This window comes from Hydractinia symbiolongicarpus, chromosome 3, assembly GCF_029227915.1.
Source record: "Hydractinia symbiolongicarpus strain clone_291-10 chromosome 3, HSymV2.1, whole genome shotgun sequence".
NCBI classification, from domain to species: Eukaryota; Metazoa; Cnidaria; class Hydrozoa; order Anthoathecata; family Hydractiniidae; genus Hydractinia; species Hydractinia symbiolongicarpus.
The window spans coordinates 30,745,561-30,771,809 of NC_079877.1; the positions used below are offsets into that span (position 1 = coordinate 30,745,561).

At 33.1% G+C, this 26,249-nt stretch overlaps 3 protein-coding genes across 3 annotated transcripts; 2 read left to right on the forward strand and 1 right to left on the reverse strand.

The window, feature by feature from the left end:
* Positions 1-9,492, reverse strand: LOC130636759 (serine/threonine-protein phosphatase 2A 65 kDa regulatory subunit A alpha isoform-like). Its single transcript, XM_057446601.1, has 15 exons — positions 9,303-9,492; positions 5,767-6,100; positions 5,483-5,573; positions 5,130-5,196; positions 4,564-4,915; positions 2,968-3,038; positions 2,490-2,575; positions 2,367-2,415; positions 2,216-2,267; positions 1,785-1,906; positions 1,624-1,684; positions 1,210-1,283; positions 899-1,122; positions 525-616; positions 1-143 (listed from the first exon to the last, which is right to left on the reverse strand). Exons 1-15 carry the CDS (start codon positions 9,381-9,383, stop codon positions 136-138), a joined length of 1,764 nt encoding a protein of 587 aa, XP_057302584.1. The 5' UTR covers positions 9,384-9,492; the 3' UTR covers positions 1-135.
* Positions 9,493-9,661: 169 nt separating this feature from the next.
* Positions 9,662-22,259, forward strand: LOC130636760 (cilia- and flagella-associated protein 45-like). Its single transcript, XM_057446602.1, has 14 exons — positions 9,662-9,817; positions 13,579-13,686; positions 13,777-13,864; positions 17,212-17,281; positions 17,367-17,433; positions 17,967-18,128; positions 18,577-18,755; positions 19,550-19,721; positions 19,978-20,085; positions 20,308-20,391; positions 20,941-21,054; positions 21,230-21,309; positions 21,426-21,539; positions 21,685-22,259. The coding sequence occupies exons 1-14, from the start codon at positions 9,815-9,817 to the stop codon at positions 21,992-21,994; spliced, it is 1,659 nt and encodes a 552-aa protein (XP_057302585.1). The 5' UTR covers positions 9,662-9,814; the 3' UTR covers positions 21,995-22,259.
* Positions 22,260-22,670: 411 nt separating this feature from the next.
* On the forward strand, positions 22,671-25,996 carry LOC130636761 (PIH1 domain-containing protein 2-like). Its single transcript, XM_057446603.1, has 3 exons — positions 22,671-22,900; positions 23,923-24,636; positions 25,419-25,996. Exons 1-3 carry the CDS (start codon positions 22,718-22,720, stop codon positions 25,554-25,556), a joined length of 1,035 nt encoding a protein of 344 aa, XP_057302586.1. The 5' UTR covers positions 22,671-22,717; the 3' UTR covers positions 25,557-25,996.
* The last annotated feature ends 253 nt before the right edge of the window (positions 25,997-26,249 follow it).

Here is a 26,249-nt window from a genome sequence, read left to right on the forward strand (position 1 = left end):
TAAAAGGGGAGGTTATTGTAATAGTTACAGAACAATAAAATCGATTTCTTCTCGGCTATATTACACTGGTATACTTAAACGTCGTAAGAAAATAAACTGATGGAATCAAGGCTAGTGTGCTAGCTACATCACGAATCAGCAAACTAAAAAAACAAACAAATGGTATGTGTAAATCAGACTAAATAACGTGCATAAGTTTCCAAACGCAAATTTTGGTATGGTACAGTAAAGATTTGGTTCAAGATAAAAATGCTACATAAATGTTTCGCAACCCAATTTCTAGATAAAAAAACTACTAAAAATATTTTACAACATTTAATACTCGCGAGAATTATTTTATATATAACAAGTAAAAAAGTGACAGGGATGACAGGAACCTCAATGAAAGGAATGACAGGAACCTCAATAAATTGAAGAACACTTTTGATTTGAAAATTGGTAAAAATATTGGCCCTGTAAAAGCGGACAGTGTTGACACCAAACTACGTCAGGTAGAACTTAAAAAGCATTTTATTTTTTCACACCTGCTAACGCTTCTTGTGCGAAGTATTTGACATCTGTGTCTGTATCGGTATTCAACTGCGTCAAGCACGGTTTGATTGTAGATTGGATAGATCTATCATATAAAAACAAAACGATAAACATTAAATTGGCTTTTCAGATCAGTGTAACGACAACAGCAACTCTCAGTAAGCTAACGATAAAATTCTTGTATAGCGTCATATACTTAGCACTTCTACACGACGGAGAGTGATCAATTCGCCGATTAATGAAATCACAGTCACAAAAAGCAAGTAAGAACGTGCAAATATTGGCTTTAGGTGCGCGCTATATACAGACTTGATTGTACACACGCAAAAAATTATTTTCATGTCAGAATTAAAAACAGTCAACATACTGTGCATCAAGAAGAGGTGCTATCTTTTGTAAGGTTTTAGCGACGTTAAATCGAACGTTAGCAACGTTATCGTTAGATAAGCTGACGACAGTCGGTAAAATCAATTTGCTCGTGACGTCCGTCCCACACACGTCAATGATCGTATTGATGGTGAAGAGAGTTGTCATTCGATGTAAATAATTCGTGTCTTTTGCCATGGCAAGAATTTTTGGAATAACTTTATTCTAAAACATCAAGCAGGGATACAATTATAGCAACACGAGATAGCAATATGGCGGTTCACAACTGATGAAATCGTATGATAAACTTACTTGCGCCCATTCCAATCCGAATTTCTCCACCAAGTGTTTCAAATTAATAGCAGCAGCTTCACGAATAGCATACACTATACAGAAAATGTCAAATTAAAAATAAAATCACGGTAAATAAGCACAAAATACAAATTAGAGAATCGATGATAATACACGAGGCGTAAGAATAAATGATGGGCAAGTTAGACTTTAAACCCTTTTTATAACAGTAAATGGTCACATGAATATGTGACATGAATATTCACTTATACCGGTTGGGTCTAAATTCCAAAGGGAAAGCGGAAGTAGAGCTTTTTCACGAATAACCAGTAAGAGAAAAATATATCCAGTTTTGATTACTTCTTTAGATTCTATGGTACGTGTAATGAGAAAATAGAAATTTAAAACAGAAAAATAACTTCTACGGTGACCTACCGTGATCAACTAGCCAGCTCATGCACAAAGCACTTAATTTCTCATCAAAGAACTGAACACCCTGTAAAAAACCAGATTCATAAACAAAATTTTCAAATGTAGAGATTGAAGTAAAATTTTAGCTGCAGCAAGAACTTAAAAGATAAAGAAACTTATCTTACCAACTGTCCAGCTAGTAGAGGCATATATTCAATTATAGCAAGCCGTACTCTCCATTTTGGATCTTCAGCTAGTTCCATTATGGCAGGAAGTAGGGATTGAGACAACTGGTGAATACCAATAACTGTAAATAAGAAAGCTTCCTATATGACAGCTAGTAGGAGAACATAATTGACTAGATATAAACCTAGGATGTAATTGCCCAAATATGACAAGATGAAGTCTAAGTTCAGCCTCAATTTGGTTATTTTGTTCTGATCTGCGTTTTCATTTGCAGACGCATGTCTGACAGTGTTGGTTGTACACAGGTATTACCAGTTTTGTTCGACAGTGCTATAAAAATGGTTGAGTTTTCAAGGGCTTTATGGTTTTTGATCATAAACATAAAACCTGCCAAATTATTTTCAACAATTTTTTTTATATAAACGAATACCTTGATTGACACTATCCAAGTTTGAGATTATATTTAAGCGTACATCTGGAAACTAAAAATAAAACAAAATAAAATAATGACAATAGTAACAAATAAAAACAACAACCAAAAATCACAGAAACAAACCAAAAAAAAACAGTGATCAGATTACCTCATCTTTAAGCATCGTTAAAAATAACGGTAACAGATGTTCAATAGTGCTACAGAGAAAAAACCAACACAATTACATATATGTACGTAAAAAAAACAAATGATATGAAAAAAATACACCTACTTGTCTTTTCCTAACATTGGTGCCAAACCCATGATAACACCTGCTAATGCTGATTTCACATGCATATTAGGATCAATAACTAAATCCTACGGAAGATTAGCAAAACATTTACATCTGCAGAAATTATGGACGAAAAGGATTATTAAACTATTAAATTTTACCCAAATCATTGCAGCATTTTTTCTAATAATGCTTTGTACATTACAGGTGGTTATAAGAAAGAATCATTTGTTCAAAAGCAAGGAATGTAATTTTTAAAAACGTTTTCTTGTTTTAAAGCTATTTTTAGAGATGATATGGTACACAACGCACAAATCTGTGAAATTTTAGTACTCCAAACAACTCAATGTTTTCATTAACAAGCTGCAATCATTTGCATGTACAATTTTTAGTGAAAACCTTGTGGCAAATTTTTTATTTTTTTATTTTTAAACGTCTTAGTGATAAACAAAACAAGTCATTCCATAGTTCAACAAACCTTTACGCATGGTAACAATGTCAGCATTATAGCTTGTTCTTTTACATCTGCTGGAAGATTTTCACAAAAGTCTAAAAAGAATAATAATAAGCATTAAAGTTTCAATATACAACAGTTTGCTTTTTTTTTAAAAAAAAACAACAAATTTTTAAACTTCATTGGTCCTTATTTTGCTTTTTAATATATGTTGTAATAAGGTAAATATTTATTAACATACAGTCTTGGTCATGAATATTTGCACCCGCCTGTGGTGGTACGTACACCTAGACTAATACAGGCGTGCGATCAGTATCGCACGCCTAGCTTATGATTTTGGTGTGCAATTATTACATTCGGGCGAGCGGCAGCGTGGAGTTTTTGTAGTAGTTGGCAAAAAAATTGCCAATGTAATTTTGTTGTCAAATTTAAATGAATGGTGTTATTATGAAGAACGTAAGGTATAGAGAACATAAGTCGCGACCCCTTTCCTTCATGCTGACACTCTTATGCTAGGCTGTTGCATTACACTGAGACTCGAACGAAAAACAGAAGACCATTTGGAACCATGTCACAAGTCAGTCACAGAGAATACTGCGAGAAGAGTGTGCACCCATGCAAGTTAAATACATGGGAACATGGGAGAAGTTAGGTGTCCTGTACCGTAATAGAGCTTTCAGACGAATGTTCTCGTAATGTAATAATACCAAAGAAAAAAGATGTTCAATAAAGTTTAAAAAATCTTTTTGAAAGGGGAAAGAGAAATCAAATATGTTTAGTAATAATAATAGAAAAAATTGTATATCGTATTAAAAAGAAGTCCAGAAGTTCTGTCTCCAACACGACAAAACAGGCAATAAGTCAGCCCTGCCCTCGGTTTTGTGAGAAGAGATGTTCTACGAAGACTCTAACAATTGAGTCTGCTGTACAGTTTTGCTTTGCATTGAACTGTGCCTGTGACAAGCATTTTCGAAGCATGTCACAGGCAACTTCTGCGATATTCGATGCCCTGACCTTCAGTTCGTAAATAGCAGTTGTACAACTTACTTCCTAATCAGTTTATCTTAAAACATAGAGAGCTAGTTGGGACAGAACTATTAACTTAAGAAGTACACCATCAGGAAGGTAAGTCAGTAGGACTTGCACTTCATTTCCATTTGTCATCGTCTTAAGGAGAGCTATACAAGGTTAATGACGAATTTTTTTGCCAGCTGAAAAACAAAAAAAAATATTGTCGACGCAATACTGACGCAAAACATTTGAAATGTATTTCACCTCAGCAATTTTAATGAAGGTGGGTATTTAATAGAAATACATTTTAGAGATACATTATTACGCGGATAACAATTATGTATTGAGTAAAGTTTGGCTAAGAGATTACTCTAAAATAGCTCAGTTCTGCTTGGTGTGTGTACAAAGTAGAAAAAGACGTGTGATAAAGAGTACGCCCGGATTTCACATGGCATGTGTGGAGGCGTGCGCGTGCAATCGCACGCCATTCATGATCAAGACTGAAAATATTAGCAGGGTGTGCTTAACTTACTGATAAAAGGGAAGCTTCAAAACTTCAGAAGATCATTGGATTCAATTTGAATGTCCAAACCTGTATGTGAGGCATACCTTTTACTTTATGTGCAGCTGCTGTTTTTACTTCTGCCTCACAGTCCTTCAGCAAGGCAGCATATGATGGTACCAAGTCCTGTTTGCTTATATCTGGACCTACTGCCTTTTGTAAGTCCACTATTTTATCTGCAACCATATAACGCACTCGCCATGATTTATCTTGAGCTGCGTTGCGTAAGGTAGGCATCATAAAAGTTTCTTTATCAGCTGGTGGTAAGATATCTGCGATACAAACACATGCTTCGACAGCTAATAAACGAACTGAATCTTGATCATCAATAGCGAGATTCGTAAACGATGGTATTAAGTCTGATTTAACATATTCAATTTCCACAGTCTTGGCGAATTCCTAAAAATGCATTGTATACAGATTTAATCAGATTTTTTACAAGAATGATAAAGGCAGCTACAACTTTCCATTTAATTTAATGCTTCCTTCGAAGTTCAATTAAAATTGATGAGAAAATCTTGAAATCTTGTAAAATTAGATAACACTTTTATTAGTAATATTCAATACAATTGATGCATGGAAAACATGCTTCCCTAAAAATACATAAACTTACACCAAGTTTCCCAGCTGCAGCTCTTCGTACCATTGGTGTATCATCACAACACAAAGTTTTAAACGCACTAAATATAATCATGCCACAGTTTGAGGTAGGCATTACATGGTATCCAACAAAATTTTTACATAACAAAATATTTTATTCCTTCCTTCTTTCCTTATATTTTTGTATTACATTTTACTATCCTTTTACTGACCTAGCCTATAAAAATTGAGCAAAATTAATTCCTTGTTACCAATATATATAAAATCTTGTGAGAGCAAAATGTGAATGTTAAGAATGTTAAACTTCTATTGATTGTGCAAACACTAATCAATTAAATTATATGTACATTAAACAAAATAATTTACGTGCGGAGATCTGTTTTTGTATTATTTCCAACACGCTCATAACAACAAGCAAACAAGCCACATGCAGATGTTCGTGATGTAAACCAATCTCCTTTAAAAACAACAAATGTTAGTGGGGTGGCTTAGGAATAAAAACATAATATACAGGATATTGATACATTGCTGTCATAAAAAATGTTTCATTGATATATAAATTAAGTTCACAATGTCAATTTCTCGAAATTATTTGATTAATAATTCTAGATCGCCTTTGCCGAGTAATTTTCACAACAAAATTATTTTACCTTGTGCTAATCTTTTAACTAATGGAACAAAATGATTTTCCAGGTCATCCACAGAATGGTCAGCTGCAATTTGTCTCAACGAATCAACAGCTTTATCTCGAACGACTGTTTCTTCAACTGTTGCTAGACTTTCCAGTGGAGGTAACAAACAATGAACATGCTCAGGACCACCAACCAGAGGTGTGAAACCTGCCAGTTGTTCAGCCAATGCTAGTAGAACCTCGTCTTCATCATAGATAGTATCAGTAAGAAAAGGGATTAATTCACTTCTGGTTCTTTCCACACCAAGAGCAAGTGCAATAGTGGATAACTTTTTCAATGAGTTTAAACGGAGCTAAAAACAAGACAGCCTGTTTTACTTTTTTTAAAGAATAATGATAGAAATCTGCAAAAAAAAAAAAAAAAAAAAAAATCAGATTTTTTTTAAAAAAGTGGGGTTTAAATACATCAAGTTCAAAATGTCTTGGAAGTGGTGTGTCATCCAGCATGACAAGGAAAGGTTTTAGGTTGTTCAAAAATTGAAAATAAACATTTAAAATGATAATCCAAAACAAATTTTTTTGTAGCTTAATTAAATAATTTTAATAAATACCGACAAGAGTATAATAAATGCATTGTAAAAACTTTAACTATATACCTGTGGTGAAGTTGAATGTAAATAAAAAAGAAACTTTCCTATGAAGATAACCTACACTAAACTATTAGAAAAGGTAGATGGAAAGAACACAATTCCCTAAATGGAAACTCTGAGCTGTCAAAACATTACAGGCCACGGAAAGTGTCCACTAATTTGAAGAGGAGTTTTAATGTCTGCACTGAGTCTGAGTCCCTAATTGCTCTTAAAAAAAACCAACAAGCTCAGACAAAATTATTACACCTTTTTAGAAACGGAATAAATTAAATAGAATTTAAGTAGCAAAGATAATGTGTGAATCCTGATGTGTCCATTACTTCCATGATGATTACCGCATTTTCTCTAATTTTTCTCTCTTTATATTCCTTTTACTTATACAAACAATTTTACATTTGTATATAGCACTGATGATGATATTATATTGAAAAGCTTTTGCTGATTTTTAAACTTGTTTTTAACTTTTATATTTTATGTAATATATGATTTGCTTAATGCTTTTTTGGTTTCATTTCTGTATGCTAAAGTTTGTCAATTCAAGATCTTTTTTACAATAAAAAACATGGTGACCATAGAAAATTAAAATGTGAATTTCAGGAAAATTCTGGGAAAAATTGCTCACCTTAAAATAAAAAGCCAAATAAAATTTTTGTTGATACAAGCAATTCTTTGAGACGCATGCAATGTAACCTAGAAATATATGTGTGACCACTATGATGCAGCATTTTTGAACCTTTAATTAACCCTTAACCTAAAGACCCGTAGTTGAGGTTCCGTGGATCCCTGATGGTCCTGGAGATTGTCACCATGAAAAAGCCTTATTTTAAGAATGCATCTTTAGAATGTTTTTATAGAATGGTGTACTTAAAATCCTTTAGAAAATTTCTTGAAACAAATATGAGGTTGCAATGAAAATCCAAAATATGTATTTTTTAAACATTTTTACAACACCATTAAATATTAAGGCTAGCCTATTTTTTCTTTATTTCTCTAACTTTCTTATAAAGACTCTGATTGTAGTTTTTGTTAGCTACTGCACCTTACTTCTTCAGTTGCTCTTATCTGGCATTAAAAATATTTTAATTTTAAAATTAAATTGATTAACAGTTGATCTGAATTGGCCAATCACAATTTAATTATAACATTTAAACCAACTTTTCGCAGGCAAAATTTAAGAGGATTTTGTTTTCCTTGAACGCGGCACCTGTTTTTGCACCATGCATGATGTTAATAGATGAGTTTTAATGCTAATGTTTTAAGGGATTCTTGCGCGTACACGAAAAATCAACAGGCAAAAAAATGCAGACCTTACATGGAGAAAGTTAAATTATGATTAAAAACTTTTGACTGTGGCTACTAGCATCTTTTCACCAATATATGATCTAAATCTAACCTACATGCAAGATATATTCTAATTTCAAGATCAAAGGATGCCTCCACCTAAAAAAAAGTTTGGAATGGACTGGTCCACGGCTTACTGTTCTGCCCGGATAATAAATGCTGCCTTGGTTAAAAAAGTGGCTGAAAATATATAACCAGGGCAACATAATCAGGCTTTTATGTACAGCGGCTAAAAATATTATTTGGCACTTATAAAAGGAACATAATCCGGGAAGGTGTATGACAGTCTAATATTATTGAGACTTAATAGAACGAACATATTCAGGCAAGTTAATGGTGTTTTATCCTGCAGAGAAAAATTATGTTGAGAGTTTTTTCTTTCGCCATGCCTCGTCAATATTTTATTCAAAGTTGGAAGAAAATACCAATTACAGCCTGCCTGTTCATAATCTGGTCACCACGACATAATCAGTGCAAAAAACATAATCAGGCGATGCATACATAATCCAGCTGTCCTGTTTGTAAACAGGCCGTTTTCACAATCCGGACAGAACATTACTGCCAGCATTTTTTTGCCTGTTGATTTGCTTAGGAGGTCTAGGGATTATAAACAACATGTGGAATCTCACTTCTTATTTAATCGACAACAAAGAAGATGGAAAGAATGACCACTATATGGCACACTTTCGAGTTATGTGATATTTATAAGAGGGTGCCGATTAGCAGCAAACGCTCACATATATAAGGGCGAGTCTGGGCGACTTTTCGAATTAAATTGGCGGTTGTCCACCAAAGCCATCCGCACTTTCCCAAACGCGCCCGAACTTGCCCAGAACATTCCCGAAATGCAACACCTTGTAACATAAACATGGGGGACGACAGTTAAAAGAACGCGCTTGAAGAGAAAGGAGGTAATAAAGTTTATATATAAGTTATTTATCAAGTAAATCTTATCAAAAACCATAAAAAAACAGTTCTTTTAAGAATTTAGCTACCACCAGCTAGTTGGTTCATTTTAATTTTTATACTTTTTTAAATAATTCTTCGAGAGTCATTTATGGTGAATATTTTTTTTTTGGGCATTGTTCGGGACTATGCGGATTTTTTCAGGCAAATAACTGAATTTTTTTTAAAACGCTGAACTTGCCCGAAAACGCCCGCACTTTTTACGGTGTATGCGGCTTATCGACACCCTTGTATATTTATAGCTATGCACACATCAACGTTTAACAATCATGGAGATCATAGTCATGTTGTCATGAGATCACTGTATTGTATATATACTTCTTTGACTACAGCAAAGCAGGTCAAGTGCACCTTTATTTGAGCACACCACTAAAGAACATCAGCTTGGATGGGAAAATGATTGTGTTGGGTGAGAAAATGCATGACACATGCCTTATTGTAAATTAAATATACATTTTCAAACAAATAATTAAAGTTTTTAAAATACTACACTTTTTCATGTGGGCGCTTACACATTGGGTGATTACGAAGCTGCGATGGCCAAAACAAAGTCAAATTTTGTTAAAATTAACAAAATAATAACGAAAAAGAATGGCACCTGAACATCCTCATTTCTAAGTTCGTCGATAAGAACAGCTATAGGATATAATGAGTCGTCTTGCGATTCATTAGCCGACATTTTTTATGTTTGTTATAATATTCAAAACTATATAATCGTGGTTGAGATGCAAGTCAAGTTGCAAGTTTTGCTCTGTGTGTAATATTTCTCTTTGCGTAAAACTAAAATGGAAGTGGCGAGTGTTTTGGAGTAAAATATGACGCATGCGCAGTCAATTTCTCAGTTACTCGCTTTCACTCGTCCAATGAAAAACAACGCCACCTAGGCAACCGTCATAAATCCGTGGCTTGGTGTACCATAGATAACTTAAAGAAATAAGCTTTTATACCGTTTTGAACGTTTAACCATGGATTTATTTTGTTCCAAGAAAAACATGGTCAAGAGAGCATTTGCTACTGAGCTCAAGAAACTAAATTAGCCTATTTACAACAGCAATACATGTACTTTAAGAACTACCTTTTTGTGTAAAGAAAATTCATAGATATTCAAGTATGGTAAGTTTGGAAATAAATGCACATATATATGTTTGAGCCCCTTAACTATGATATAGTAAATGTCTCAAATATTTAGTGAGCTCGCGTAACGGTCCATATTATGATGATGATGATGATAATGATGTGCATATTTTACATGGCTAACCTCACAAATATTGATGGAATATATACCCTGTTTATTTTTTCCAGAAGGGACCATGGCTTAGATGGAGAGTCCTAGTGTATTTAATGCTCATTTGAGCTACCGTCAAGAGGAATCGAACCCCGGTCTCCGGCACAGAGTACGAGAGCTATAACCACTAATCTACGGCGCCACATGAATAACAACCAGGTTTATGAACCATTTTTAAACAAACTAGGTGTGCTGGTAATAAATTGGTGAATCGCTCTTTATTCGCGATTTTGTTTATGTGCTTGATTTTTAACTACACATTCATTTTTAAAAATGTTTAATTAATGAATAAAAAACAAATAGCACACAAGGATATAACGAAATAAAATAAATAAGATCTCGCTTTTTTTACGACTTGGCGGTAAGATTTAATTTACCACCGTTGCAGTTATATTCATCATCATCATTCTCGGCTTAACGTCCGTTTTCCATGCTAGCATGGGTTGGACGGGTTATATTAATGACCCTCTTCCAATCTGATCTAGACTGTGTTAGATCTAAACTCAACTTCCTCTGTATCAAGTCTGCCCTTATAACCTCCTGCCAAGTCTTTCTCGATCCGCCTGGGCTTTGCCCCAGGAACTATCAAGTCTCTACACTTTCTTACCCAATTATCCTCCTCCATTCTTTCCAAGTGCCCCAGCCAATTCAATCTTCTTATCTGGATAACATCTTTAATTCTACGAAGACTTAGCCTGCTTCTTAGCTCATCTGAACTCTTTCTGTCTCTCAGAGTGGCGTTACACATCCACCTAACCATTCTCATATCATTCCTTTCTAAACGGTCAAGATCTTCCTGCTTCACTTCCCATGTCTCACTACCGTGCAACATAACACTTCTTACACAGGCCTCATACAACCTACCTTTTACCTCAATTGACAGGACTCTGCTAGTTAACAAAGGAAAATTCACTCGCCCATATTAAATCACCGCCAAGGGGAATCGAATTCCGGTCCGATGAGCTACAGCGCCATACAACAACTAATTTATGGCGCCATAAAAAAGAATGTGGGGATGTACTTGCAACTTCGTGGTCTAACAACTATGGAGTGCGTTCATGCGTTAACAAAAGGATATAGATGTCAATATCTCTTCAGCAATTTGTTAGAAGCACATAATTCTATACATTTTCTTGACCAGAGTCTTAAACTAGACACAATAAAGGCAGCAGCTAAACAAATTAAAAAAACAGTGGGTTTTTTTTGTATCGACAAGTCAATGCTGACGTCATTAAAATTTAAATGACATCATCTCCATTGCTCTCTCTAATTTCCTCACAAGCTATTGGCAGGTAGAGTGCTCAGGTGTGTATTTAAACAGGATTAAAAACCATGGAAACATGAATTTTTTTTTTGCATATTGCACATAAACAAAAATAGTTTTGAAACTATACCTAAAGGTGGTCTCCTTAGATTAGCTTTTGCTTGTGGTCGGTCTCTTGACTGCTATAGCTTGTATTGTATTATTTTTATTTTTTAACATATAATATTATATACATTTATATATTATACACTGTACAATATATATAGCAGCAAGTAAATACTACTACTACTTGTTTTAATAAAGAAAAGCAAACAACTTAAACTGTAAAGTTGTGTATTATCCACCATTTTTAAGTAATTTTTTACATGGCTAGCCTCACAAATACAGAGAGATATACCCTGTCTATTATTTCCTTAGGAAAAGGGGAAATGGATGGCTTAGGTGGGGAGTCCTGGAGTATTCAATGCTCTTTTTTAAGCTACACAGAGATCCAATTATTTAGACCCACAGGTAAATACTTCTTGTTGCATGGTTAACTTGTGAGTTTTAGCCATGTATTGGCATGGCTATCAAACATGGCACATGGTAATTGCACAGCTAAAGAATCTTGTATGTATTATATCCATCCAGTAATAAAGGTGTTTCTTATTGCCACTGGATCTCTTACATCCACCTCTGATTCAACAAGGGTGCCATCAGTGTCAAAATCTGTGTCATAAGACAATTTTGGATACAATAGTAAAAGAACAACCTTTGTTTGTTTTTTCTTCCTCATGTGCATTTACCACATGTAAATATTTTCTGAGTTTTTATTTGGATGAATGCACTGGATTGCCCAGATAGAATGTCAAGATCCTTGGATGAATTCACTTAAAAATTATTCATATAAACGACTCTGAAAACAGTTTCCCCCCTTTGACTACTACGTTTCCCGACTGAAGAAAATCTGCATCCATCTGAATTTACTATACTATTTTAATCGAAGTGAAAATTTTAACCATGCAATTGTACAGGGGCGTCAAAATCAACCATGCAATAAATGTTTACACCTTACAAAGTGAATTGTGCAACAAGAAGGATTTTTCAGACTGTCCATGCTCCACAAAACAACTCCCTGCATTGTTACTTTTCCTGATTTTGAAATCTGATTGCCTTGGTGCTCTTGAAGATTGGCCGATATTGGGCAGTATTGCCCGTTGTCAAAAAAAATGATCACTAAAGTAGTAGTAGTAGTAAACCAGTATGAAATGTTTAAGAAGCATTGAAAGTAATTATATATTTAACTCCTACAATGCATTTATTGATAATTTTTTTTTCATAGAATAGAAATACAACGGTGTCATTATTTTTTATTTATTTATTTATTAAAAGAATATTTGTACAGGTATAAAACTTCAGCTTCACATAAAATATACACACACAACTGTTATCAATGTTTCTCTGTCAAATTTATCAGTTAAAATAACCAGATTCAGCTGTATTCTGTCTGGATGCTTAGACTGTTAACAAATACAATAATAACTGATTACCCTGGGCTGTACTGAAGGTATCGCCCTCAGTCGCGATATTTTGTGGTACAGCCTGGTGTAATCGGTTATTATTGCACTAACATCAATCGGCCCAAATAGTATGCTATCTCCCCAGTACCATTGCATGCCTGGGGTTAACCTGGGACTACGACAGCATTCATACACTGGGGCTATGTCATTCCGTGTCAAGTGGACCAAAATTTTTAAAGCCGCCCCATGCACCATCTCAGGTTTTGATAAATTTTGGTGGGGATGTTTCTACATGTAAAATGAGTTAATCCTGAAAATTTCAGCTCTGTATCTTTTCTCATTTTGAAAAAAAACCCTTTTCAAAGTTTACAAGTTTCTTGTAAAATCCCAATTCTGGGGTGCAGAACCAATTTTTAGCAGACTTTGAGCACTAGTAACTCTTCATCAAATTGCATTAAGATTATCGGAATTAACAATCTCAAACATATCCATGAGTACAATGGAGAAAATCAAACAAGAAAGTTGGTCGGCAATATTCAAGACATAATGGCGGCCTAAAAGTGCCGAAAATTCATTTGTGCAAGAAAAATTATTCATAGATTATACATCTATACATAGATGTATAATCAATCACAATTTCACTCGTATTGAAAAGCCACCAAGGGGATTTAACATGGCAATCATTTCTATTAAAATGAAACCTCTTTACACATGCCTGTTACAGGATCCTGGTTTTTAATCTCATAGTTTTTTTTTGGTGCAACCAGTCACATCTGGTACATATGTATTCTTATCTTAACAATAATCATCATAATTACATGTTTAGTCTGTGACCACATCTGTGGCTTCATTTGGGTCATCTGGATCATGCAGCAGTGCTGGATCAAAAGTCCGTTCAAGAAGATATCGAACTGTTAGTAAAACATCTACAGTGGTATGCATCCTTTGAACTTGCTGATTTAAATTTTAGTTACAATGTATTTATAACTTTTAGTTAGTAAAGTTTTCTTAATTTTTTTTGCAGGATGAAATGCTGTCTGGAGGTCGAACTAGTTCTGCTCCAAAGGAAAGAAATAGCCCAAAAATTGATATTTTTACGTCCAGATGTAACAGTAAGATAAAAGTCTTTTTTACTGTCATACCATTGACCAAATTTTTCTAACCTCCCATAATTTTTTAAACATTTTAGTTTTTATTAATTTCTTGCATGATTGGTTTTATTTATTTCAGTGCTTGAAATTCATTGCACATCAGACTTAGGCTAAGACTCCCATGAGTCATGGTCATGCAACTTCCTTTAACCCTATTCGGTCCGGGGTTTTTCGAACATACTATGACCGGGGGGCGGATTCCACCCCCCCCCCCTCAATAACTTTTCATAGGATTGTTCAAATTGAATCAAACTTGGCACACTTATAGTACATCATAAAAGGAACAAAATGGCGGCAATAAATTTTTGCTTGCGTCAGCACATTTTCTGTGACGTCATCAGAAGCTTGAAAATTGTTAAAAATGCCACTATCTGCTTAAAATATAATTACTTTTTTTCTAGAGCGAATTTTTACATTCTGTTTGAAGTTTCTGAAAGCTAAATAAATTTTTTTTAACATATCTTCCGGTTTTTACATGGATCGAATAAAAAATTGCCAAAAATTGCCCGAAAATCCGTTTTTTTCCGATTTTCGGGTAAAATCCGACAAAATCGGGAAATTGAATTAGTCACGTGTCAAAATTATTCAAAATGATTCTTCTTGATGAAACAAAGTTGTGTTGCAAGTTTCAAGTTCTAAGGATAATCCCAACAGGAGTTTTTATATTTTCCCCATTATAAGGATTTCATAGAGATTTTAGGGCTAGTTTCAAGTAATGGCCAATATCAAAGCCTCTGAAAGGTATGGGACCTAAAAATTTAGCATGCAGGTGTCTAATAGATAAATGTTGAAACTCAGTAAGTATCATAGCCATATAAGAAAGCAATCAGGAGTTATTAAAAAAAACCGTAAGGGGGGGGGAGGGAATAGGGTTAAACTAGCTTTAAAAGTTTGGCTTGGAGCTTAAGCTTAGTTTCCAATAACCTAAATTTTGTTACACAACATCTTGCAACAGTCACAGTAACAACTTTTTTGGAAGCGCATGTACAACAAAAACAAAACAAGAGATGTTGCACAACAATTGTTATAGAGGCCAAGTTGCAGTTCCCAGGTTATAGAGTCATTGGAAAAAATTTAAGAGGCCTGGGACGAGAAATCTAGTTAATAAAAATGACACCAAAAATTGTCCTAACATCCAAATTTCCCTTGGTGAAACAAAGTTTTATTGTAAGTTTCAAGTTCTCAGAATAATCCGAACGAAGTTATTATATTTTTCTAATTATAAGCATTTCATGAAGATTTTTAGGGGTAATTTCGAATAATTTCCAGTATCTAGGGCTCTTAGAGATTTAGAACCTAAAATTTTGGTGCGCAGGTGCTCAATTCATAAATATAAAGAACTCAGCAACTATCAAAGCCATGCAAATAAAGGGTTGTTAAAAAAAACTGTCAGGGGTCAATAAGTTTATTTACCATCAGTAGCCTAAATTTAAATTAGTGAAGCCATTACAATGCGTTTATAACTTTGAGGTCAAATAACTTGGAAACAGGGTGGTAAAATAAGTTATTTTTAATTGCAGGTAACTGGGGACAACCTGGGATTAAATTGGGTAAGTTTCCCAAACCTGGGACCCCCAATTGGTTCCAGAATGAAACTCCAATATTTCTGTAACTGTTTGTCAAAAGTACATGATTTTATACAATTTCTTAATCAGCGTTTCAAGCTTTAAAAAATAAAGATGATGTATAAATTTCTATAAGAAAATATTTTGTGTGTTGACAGGCATAAACTCTTATGTATATAAATATACAGGTATAAGCTCTTACGTATCCTTAACCGCTTATAAATACATTATTATGACCAGGGTTTCAAAATCTACACAGTATGGGTCACTGTTGACTTCTTCCAAATGACAAATCTTTTTTATTATGCCTATGTGAATTTTTCCTGCACACCTTATCGACTAGTTTTACAAAAAAATATCATAAAGTGAGCATTAAAAACCTCGATATCTTGAGAAAATTCCCAGCCTTGGTGTGTTAAGAGGCAGTTTTTAAAGAAGGGAGGTGTGTTTTGTTTGGAATATTTTTTTCTCCATTCCAGTTTTTTTTCACAAATTTATTTTCCTATATACTCATAGGGAATTTATCAATGTATTATAACATATAAAAATGTTTTTAAAAAAGGGGTATGTTAAGGAGGTATTTTGAATATACAGGACAACTTGTGTCAAAAAGATCTACCGTATCCTTAATATTTACATTCTCAACCAAGTAAATCAAATATACATCCTAACAATGTGTTATCCTAAAACTGACAAAAGAGGTCTTTTTTCTTTAATAAAAATAAAAGCATACAAGGAGTTCAATTCGAACGTTTTTCCTGTTTTCCTGTTAGTTGCAAGTGATAAAAATTATGGTGGAGAAAATTACTAATAAACAATTATAATTATTTAAATACCTTTTGCTAAATACAATAAAGAAGAAAAAAAATCAATCAAATATTATTAACTAGAAAATGTTATTTACAGCTGTTAATAAAATATTGTAGATATTTATAAAGAAGAGAAAGAAAATAGAGAAAGTAATGAGAAAAAATGTTTAAGGAAAGGACTCAGGTCTAAAATGTTTTTTTTTATAAAAAAACCCTGTAAAAATAAATTTTGTGAATTTTGTAAAAATGGAATTTCATAACATTTATTTTTTATACTAATTTCAAGAGGTTTTATGTAACAGAAAAGACAGCTTAACTTTGAATGTGTCCAAAAATACTGAACCAGGCCAAAATTTGTGTCCACAAAGTAAATGTTTTTGTGACTGTGTGACTAGGGCCAACCTGAGACAAACATTAGGTCAATTTCCTCAAGATAACCTACCATTGCAATCAATAGGTTTATGAGTCCTGTCAAAAATAATTTAAACCTTAATATATCCTTTATATACATATATTTATGTACATATATTTTAATTAGTGTTTCATACTACACACTGGTTAACTAATTAAGAAAAACAAGTATATGGTTAAGCAATTGGTGACGTTATCAAATTTCAACTAACTGTGACTTTTTGCTTCACTAATTAAGTGTGCCAATGATGTAGATCTAGGTAACTCAGGAGGAAAAATCACCTTACATCATCTTATTAAACAGAATTTTTTTTCTAAATAGCAACTTTCTCAATAAGCTTTAACGCAAATAATTTTTACGAAGGTTAGCAAAAAATGAAAATAAAAAAATAAAAATGAAAATAAAGTCCTGCAAAACCTTGAAAGGTATTATAATCCACATCATTTATTTATAATTTTATAAGCATATAAAAGTATGTTGTGATTTCACATATCTCCAGGCATTAATTTTAAAAACTTTTAGGTGCTCCAAAAAAGCAAAAACAACCAGAAATCATCCAAGTGATAACTAAAGATATGATTAGAAAGTTAAGGTATAAATTGATGCTTTCTGTAATAAAAATATACCATATTTATTATACAAAATTTCAAATATAAATGTTTGTTTCTTTTTTGTAGAGTTCCAAGAGACGATCCATCTGGTCAATCACTTATAATTACATCTGAGCAGTTTTCTAGAATAAGAGTAGGTCCTTGTGTACGAAATAACCATTTCATACAGTAATGCATCTTGTAAGCCTATATTTTCTTTATGAGAGCATTACTGGATAAAATTAAAAGTACTAAGCAATTTAGGACAGCATCAAGTTGGATTCTCTGATATTATCTGCTATCAGTTATATATCTCCTGGGTAGTTCCTAAAATAAAGGGTTAATTTTATTTTTAAAACTATCCAAAATTTTAATAGATTGGAAAAATTGATCATAGATTCATGTAAACAACAAGCCACAAGATGCTTTACTGTTTATGGCACATTACATTTTGAAATGCAAAACAAAAACAACAAACTTTATGTTAGTCTTTAAAAAATGTATCTAAGGTTCTAATAACTAAAAAAGGACTAAGTATATACATCACACTTAAATTTGTATTTTCGGCTATTGTGTGTAATTTTAAAGTTAAAACAATTATTTTCTTCAGTTGTTTACAGTGCATGTTATCAGCAGTCTTTGTTATTCTGCGAGAGTGTTCAGACTTATGAGTTTTATTTCATTTAGAATTCTTCAAAGGTCTTAACCAAGAAGGAAAGAGAAGCTTTGCATGCACAGATGAAATACGAGAAAAAAAAGTTGCAAGAAAGTGCAGAAGAAAGAAAGAATTTCATGCAACAAATGGAATTGACCAGAAAACAAAATGAGAAACTTTCTGACCTAGAACTGGTAACATACTTTTATTTGTTAACTATTTAGCTGCTCTCACATCGTAAGTCTTTTAAGTAACAAAATATGAGAAAAAATAGGATTGGCCCCATAGAACATAGAAATGAAAATCTTATTTTTTTTTACAGAAAAAAAAGTAAGCAAACACCATGAGGAGTGTCATAACAAGCAATTTATTTTTAATAAGTGTCAAAATTAATTTTTTTCAGACTTAGTAGTACATACCTTTAAAATATGTTATTGAAAGTATGAAAGTATGGCAACCTATAGCAATTAAATAAATTATGCATAGCAATGGTAATGCGCGCAATCCATCACTTGCCTCTGCTCCAGTCTCTGTAGTTGTCCAACTGGTGAAGTATAAAAGAACACTAGAAAACTAATAGATTTATTCTGTATGCGAAGGAAGTCTACTTTAATTTTTTTGAAATTGATGTGTTTTGTGTAGGAAGCAAAGGAGAAGAGTGAATATTTGCTTCAAAAAGCACAAGAACAAATGGAGGAGCAAGAGGATGAGATCAAAAAATTGAATGAAACAATATTAAATGCTAAATGTCATGCAATTCGAGATGCTCAACTTATTGAGAAAGTTGAAATAAAAAAAGAAGTACTGGAGGAAGATAAACGGTGAGCAGAACATTTGAATACTTATGAAGATGGTTGTTTGGCCTAAACTATTCGCGCAGATCCTATATAGTTTAAATTTTTACTGCTAATATAAATAAAACCAACTTTGAAATTAGAAAAAAGAATTTGCCAACAAATTTAAAGAATAGATAAGGGACTATAAGGATGAGTATGTAATGTTCCACAAATTTCTCTACCTTCGTTCCACAAAGTTCTCTACCTTCTTGACACAATTTTATTAACGTCAATTCTTTTTTTAAAAAAATAGGCTGCCTTTTTAATAAGAGAAAATTTGGCGTCGGGTTTATTGTAGCGGGAATTTATTTTAGCAAATGAGAAAGAATATATTAGTGTTTTATTTATTTGATTTTTAAAGCTTTGACTATAGGCAAATAAAATTGCAAAAACAAATTTTTATCTGTTATGTAATTTTTAATATTTTTAAATTGGCCATAACTCCACCATTCGAAATTTAGAACCTAAATTATGGTGGTTTTTTTTTGTTTAAGGTGGTATTACAATATATCTTAAAATAAAAGGAAAAAATACTATCAGCATCTGCCCAACTCTTACAGAAATTAGCTCTTAGTTTGAGAAACACTTGATTGGACTTAAAATAGCGTATTTTACCAAATGTTGTCAAATTATTCAATTTTTTTCCACACAAAAGTTTCTCCTTCTAAAGTGATGACTCTTTTTTAAAGTTAATATCTATCATAACCTTACCATTAGGTTCATTTGAGTGCCCTTGCAGTAAGGTCTGCGTGATGCACTGATTTTATGCAATTTTTTAGATTGGATGAAATGATGGAAAATGATCGTGTGCGTGCATTAGTTGAATATGAAGAGCGAGACAATGCGAAAAGATTGGAAAGATTAAAAGGAGCAGAAATTTTGTATCAACAAATTGAAGAAAATGAACAATACAATCTCTTGGAACAAGAAAAGAAAGACCAGGAAACAAAAGTAAGTACACTATGAGTTTAATAGAGAAAAAAGAAGAAACAAGACTCTCTTGGATTTTGAATTTGGGATTTTCATTATCAGAGAATGAATCCTGACCACGATTATTTCCAATATTGTTGCAAAGATAAAAAGAGAAAGATACTGTTCAAGGTTGCAGCTTTGCCAGTTAACTGTTTTTCAGCAAGCGGAACTGTGAGATATTTTCTCTGTGTTGAAATCGGACGAAACAATAAATACAGAATATTTATGTTTTTAGGCGATGCTTCAATATCTGAATAAACTGCAACAAGAAGATATGACTGCATTAGTAAAAAAAAGAGAAATACAAAAAGCCATAATGCAAGATGTTGCTCGAGCAAATGAGGTCAGTCATTTTTATTGTTTAAATAAGCAACGTACTTTTAGGTTCTTATTAAGGTTACTTTTTAAATACTTTTTTTGATATTTGTGGTTTGTAATGAATAGAGGACTTGAACTGGACAGAAATATTTATGTGGTTTTACATCATTCCTAGTCTGATTTTGAAAAAAATGTTTTGTGAACTTGACAACATGCGTGAAGTGCAAAGATTTTTGTTATATTGTAGGAGATTCTAGTGACAAAAGAAAAATTAAAACAAAGAGAAAAATTAGAAGAACAAAAAGTGATGGAATATCTGACCGCAAAGGCGGTAAGTTCGATAATTTTAAAAATATGTGCCGCCTACTCCTTTATTTCTCATCGTGTAGAAAACAATTAAACCTCTAACACATTTTCCCTATATGATTTAATCAATAAAATATAAAAAATGTTTCGAAAATGGTTTCTTCACAAGTGCATAGGTTTTAAACATGATAACTATAGCAAAAATAAAATGATGTTAAATGTTTTTTTTTTTAATGTTTTTATGCTGTAAAAATTTAGTTGGTAAATATTATGTGAAGGAAGCGTTTCACAACATTTAGTGGATTTGTGTTCAGAGATTTTCAGAATGTCTTTTTTTACCATTTAGCAGATATGGCTTTCTGTGGTGTTACATTAAATTTTATCATGTATTAATATCATTACCTGGTCGGGAAGTGGTATGAGAAAGAAGACTCGTGCGTTTGCTAGATTTTCCGCCGTGTTTCTATGTACAACCATTTCTCAATTCATGATCTTGTAAATTATCAGGACATGGGAATTTGATCAACAACATACTGTATAATAAGTATCGTATAAATAATGTTTCGTTTTTCAGGCACGAGAAGAAGCATTTGAAAAGGAGAAAGAACAGTTGAGATTTGAGAAAGAGAAAGAAATTGCTCGGTTGCGCGCACAGCAAGAAAGAGCGAAGGATAAGCAAGCAGAAAAGGTTACTAGATATGCGCTACCTATTTTTTATTACTTTTATATTTGAATTTTTATGTCCTTTTAAAAGTTCAATTTTTTTTAACCTTTCCTTTTCTTTGGCCACCTGTTAAGACTGGTACTGGGTATCGCTGGATCTCACAATCAGTAAAAATGCTAATGTTATACCCGTACTCTAGGATGCATTGCGTGCTAAGAGAAATCAGGAGGCAGCTGAAAGAGATTGGAGAAAAAAGGAGAAAGAAGAAGCTTACAAAAAGTAGGATCTCTTAGCACTTTTTTATTGGTTTACTAAAGTATATAAAACAATTTCATTGGTTTACTAAAGTATTGTCTCAAAGATTTTACACTTTTCCTTCTTTTTTTAATTTGCAGAGCGCAAACAGAGAAGCAGCTTAGTAATGCTAGAAAGGAACAAATAATGAACAAGGAGCACTTTCATTCTGTACAAGCTGGAAGAGACAGAGCAGAGTTCGAGCGAGTGTTAAAGTAAGTCATGGTATTGAACACTCAGAAGTAATGTATAGTCTGGACAAAAAGGCTATGTTTACAAGAAGTTGTTTTTATTAATAGTTGAAAATAACTTTTTTTCATGATAATTTCAACTACTATAATTCAAAAATATATTTTGCAGAGCTCAGCAAGATCAAGTGAGAAGAGATGAAGAAGCTGAAAAACTTGCTCAAATGAAACTCTCTGCATACGCTGACGATGTGAGAAACCAGATACGTGAGAAAGAGAGAGAACGGGTGCGCGCGAGAGAGTCGTTTTTCGAAGAAGGTATCAAAATGGATAATTTGGCGAAAGAACGACGTCAAAAATTGGACGAAATTAAACGGCGAAAATTAAAAGAGCTCAAAGAAGCAGGCGTGTCTGATAAATATGTTAATGAAGTCGCACGTCGCATCGAAGCTCCGCCGCCATCTTTGTCAAATATGTTGTAAATTCTCATCTTTCTTTTTGTAGTAATATATATATTTTTTTTTAAGAAAAATGATTATAAATTATTTGATTTTAATTACTGCAGAACTGACTTCAATTGATGATATGCAAAGATGTACAAGCATATTCTGTGCAAAATTAAAGAGTATGTCGTATGAAACATTTTCATATTTTCTCAATGTATATTCTTGATTTTTTTTAAATTGTACCATAGGCTTGGAATAATAGATTGTATATATTTCTAATCATATGTGCATTATATCTTTATTTGATTGTTTTTCTTGTAAACTCTATTTTAAGAGCACATACCCATTATTAATGACACTAAATAACCAAAATGCAGGAATGTATAAGGCTTATAACACAATTCAAATCAACTGGATGGTATACAGGCTGAAAATTATGTAGGTCAAAATTTGTTATAAGGAATCACCCACCCACCCACTCACCCACGTGTGCTTCTTCCCTCCTCTTCGTACTATAAATCTACGTTTTATACCCAATGTGAAAAGTTTCGCGAATTGGAGAGAAAATAAGATATAGGTAATGTCAAATTTTCCTTTACAATAATATGGACAAAGGAGTATAATTTCGCTTTACTTTACAAAGAATTTTCTCAGTACTAGATGTTATATCTAGTATGGTAGAATGATGTCATAAAAATCTTACAAAACGAGTCAAATATTATTGTATTTTGATGTTAATTAGTTGTGTTAGTTCGCAGAATGAATAAAACGAAAACAGATGTGGATACTCTCCAACAAGTTGGAAACATATGGAAGTTCTTAGATGCAATGTCTTTAGCAAATCCAGATGAATATAAACGATTTGTTGATCAAGTGTTAAAAGATGGTTCAGATAATAACATGGGTCCACCAATCCCACAAATGGTTATACAGACTACCAAGGTAATTGTGTTTGAAATCTCTTCCGTATATATTTTGTGCTTGCATGTCTTCCTCACTTGTTTTTTTTAATTTAGAACCTAATTTATGGAAACGTTTAGGGTAAGATTTTGCCTAAAATTATGAACATACAAAAAACGTGTTCGGCCTCAATCTCCTTACATTATTATAACACCAGAATAATTCTTTTTTCTTCTTTTTATTAAAATACATTATGTTTTATTTATTTTATGTCTAATCCGTACATTTGACCAAAATATTTCCCTATCTGTTAAAGAACACTAAGAGAAAATTGAAGCCCTGAAAAAGTGTTGATACATTATCACATCCAGCTTCAGCTGAAATTTAGACGTTTTTTATCAAAAAAAAAAATGAAACTTGTATCAGCAGGTAAACGCTGACAAACATTTACTTGAAATAGTTCTGTAAGATCCCGTCTTAATCCGTAACTAAGTCATTATTTTCTGCTAAAGTCAGGTTTAATTTTTTCCGTAATATTTCTTTACTTTATCAACAGTGAAATTTATATTTACGCAAAATCCATAGTTTTCGATTGTTTTTATTTCTGTTTCTCTTCTTAGAAAACAAAGATAAGAAAGAAACTTCATACTTCATACACGGCCCTGTATGATAGTTAATACCCGCGAAATTACCCTCAAAAGACGTTAACCCCTACGGTTCTCAGCCTTTTTAGAAAACCATGAAATCTTCATTGCTTTTTGTCGAAAATTTTATGTCTTTAAACCCTCAGCGGTGGTGAACTTGAGCACTGCCGCATAGAAAATTTAAATCTCTTTTATATGGGTCTGTATATAAATATCTTAAAAGTGAGTGATCACAAGTTATTGCCATTAGCCACTTAATGTCATATCGGCCGCGCTGCGACGGCAATTCGAGTCTAAGGGTTAAGCTAAAATCATTATGAACGCAATTTCGTAATAGATGTGTTGTCGATCAAAATAGATTTTCTGTACAGTGTTGTGATCTCTGCTCTACATTCGCTCTCTATATTTATATTTGTCTAGAAACCGGAAGTAATACCCGTTCGAAAATATTATATTAACATTGCCGAATGGCGTCAAATGCCTAAACCTGAATCCGAGGCTGCTCCAATTCCTATCGCGTCGTCGGAGATCAGAAAAGAAGTGATTGACAAAGAGTGGGGATTTCTTGTTGATGTTGTATTAAACCCAATGTTATTTAAAAACCCTACCGATACAGATAAAAGCTTGATTGAAATAGTATTAAAATATATCGAATCAAAAGAGTCTCTGTTACTCTCTAGAAAGTATGAGAGGAGATCAGAAAAATACGTGGGTAATCAAGATAATTTATTAAACTTCTTATGTCCATCAGCTTTAAAGAACTCGTTGGATACTGCGACTAATAGTGAAAGTAATAATTCCTTGTTTGAACAACTGAGACACATATCAAATACGTCAGAATCAGAGAAGGAGAATGATATATCAAAAAATAATAACAATACAATGGCGAAAGAAAAACCTGAAAATAGTATTAATTCAACCGGACACGCCTTTGAGCCTATTATAACAGCCAATGTTTTTGAAACGACTTTAAAAGAAAAGAAAACGAGAACACTAAAACAACCTGTGCGGACGTTAAAATTGAAAACACCAAGAGTTGAAATGTTGGTTAACAAAGACAAAAAAATTGTGGAACTTGATATATACCTGCCTGAAGTACAATCAGTGAATGAGTGTGATTTAGATCTTACTGAGGTAGGTTGGTGGTAATATTATTTCTTATCTTTGCGTGCGTTAGCGACGAAGATTTCTTCGCTTTGTTCTTGCGTTGTATATTTTTCAATCAAACACGTAGAAAGGTTTCTATATCGTGGATATTACTCAACATATTTCAATTTCCATAGCGTGCATAATAAAAAACAATAAAAAATTGCTATTTCAGTTGCAACAGCCTTATTTCCGCCGAAGCACAGGATTGGGGCGGATTTTAAAAGGAAAAAGTAAAATTTTAAATTTGCGCTAATTTGCGTATACTAATTTATGGCTTTTTTAATTCTCTGTAACAGATAGTTGTTTATATGGAGCAATTCCCCATTTCCCGTCCAAATCTATGCGAGTCATTTCGTGTCGCAGCTTTCTGCTCTGTACAAAGATTTAGTCTATTATGTTTTCCTTCTTGTGTGTTGTTGTTTCCACCACAGGCGGGAATTTGTTGCATCTGATATAGCCTAGCAGTAAACTAGCTTCGTTTTCATTTACTCTGATTTACCAACTTCGGTAACAGGCGGTGTAAACAATATACTGCAATCCTTTTACGGCACACTAAGAACTTCAAATTTTACACTAGTGTATGTCGAGCGCTTGATTTTACATTTTGTAAAGTTAAAAAAAGTTCGGTACGAGAAAATCAAAACAAAACAAGCTGCTTTGCAGGTGGGCGAGATTTAACTCTTCGTGCGAGAAACAAGTCTGTAGTTGATTTAATGTTGTGTAGTGCACGTGTTTAGTTTTTAGCTATAATCTGTCGGTTTGTTTAGACTAGCGTTTTGTTGAAAGTTGAAAAGAAGTATGAGCTCGACTTAACACTACCTGTCATTATCAACGTGGAAGATTCTAAAGCAAAGTTTATTCGAGATCAAAACACGTTGGTGGTTTCTGCGCCGTTAGTTTTATAAATTGTATACGATCTTGATATAACGGCATTGAACTTCATCTATTGGCTCTAAGGAAATACACACGATGAGAAGACTGCGAACACGATGTTAAGAGATTGTGTTCTTAGTTAGATTGATTACAAATTTGGTTGCTTTGTTGTTTGTTGAAACTTTATGGAAACACTGAAGAGTGCATTGTCAACTGGATGTTTGGGACAGTTTAGGGCGTATGTTTGGTGCCGTGACGATTTTGTCAATGAAAATTATAATCACAATTTAATTCGTAGAATGAATTTCTTTTTTAATTTTTTGTTCCATAAATATTCTGAAAGTATTAGAAAATGTACATTGCCGATAGGATATTAGGATATAATAACATATTAGATTTTTTAGTTAGAAATGATGCTAAAGCACCAATGTCAATAAATCGAACTATTACATGCAGACAAAAAATCGTCAAATGTTAGTCTCTATAATCCCTTTAACATTTACGTAAAAATTTGTTTCTTATCTCGAACAGTTTGGTCAGTTCCCTGATAGTTTGGTGTGGCAATAAAACAGGTTGATCAACATGCTTAAATTGTGTAACATGTAAATGCAAATGGGTCCTAAGAATAGCGTCCAATAATCTGAAACTCTTCGGTTTTTCGACATAATGGACAGATTGGTTGGTTGATTGCCAAACTTCATTAGTTATACTGCAGGGGCTTTACT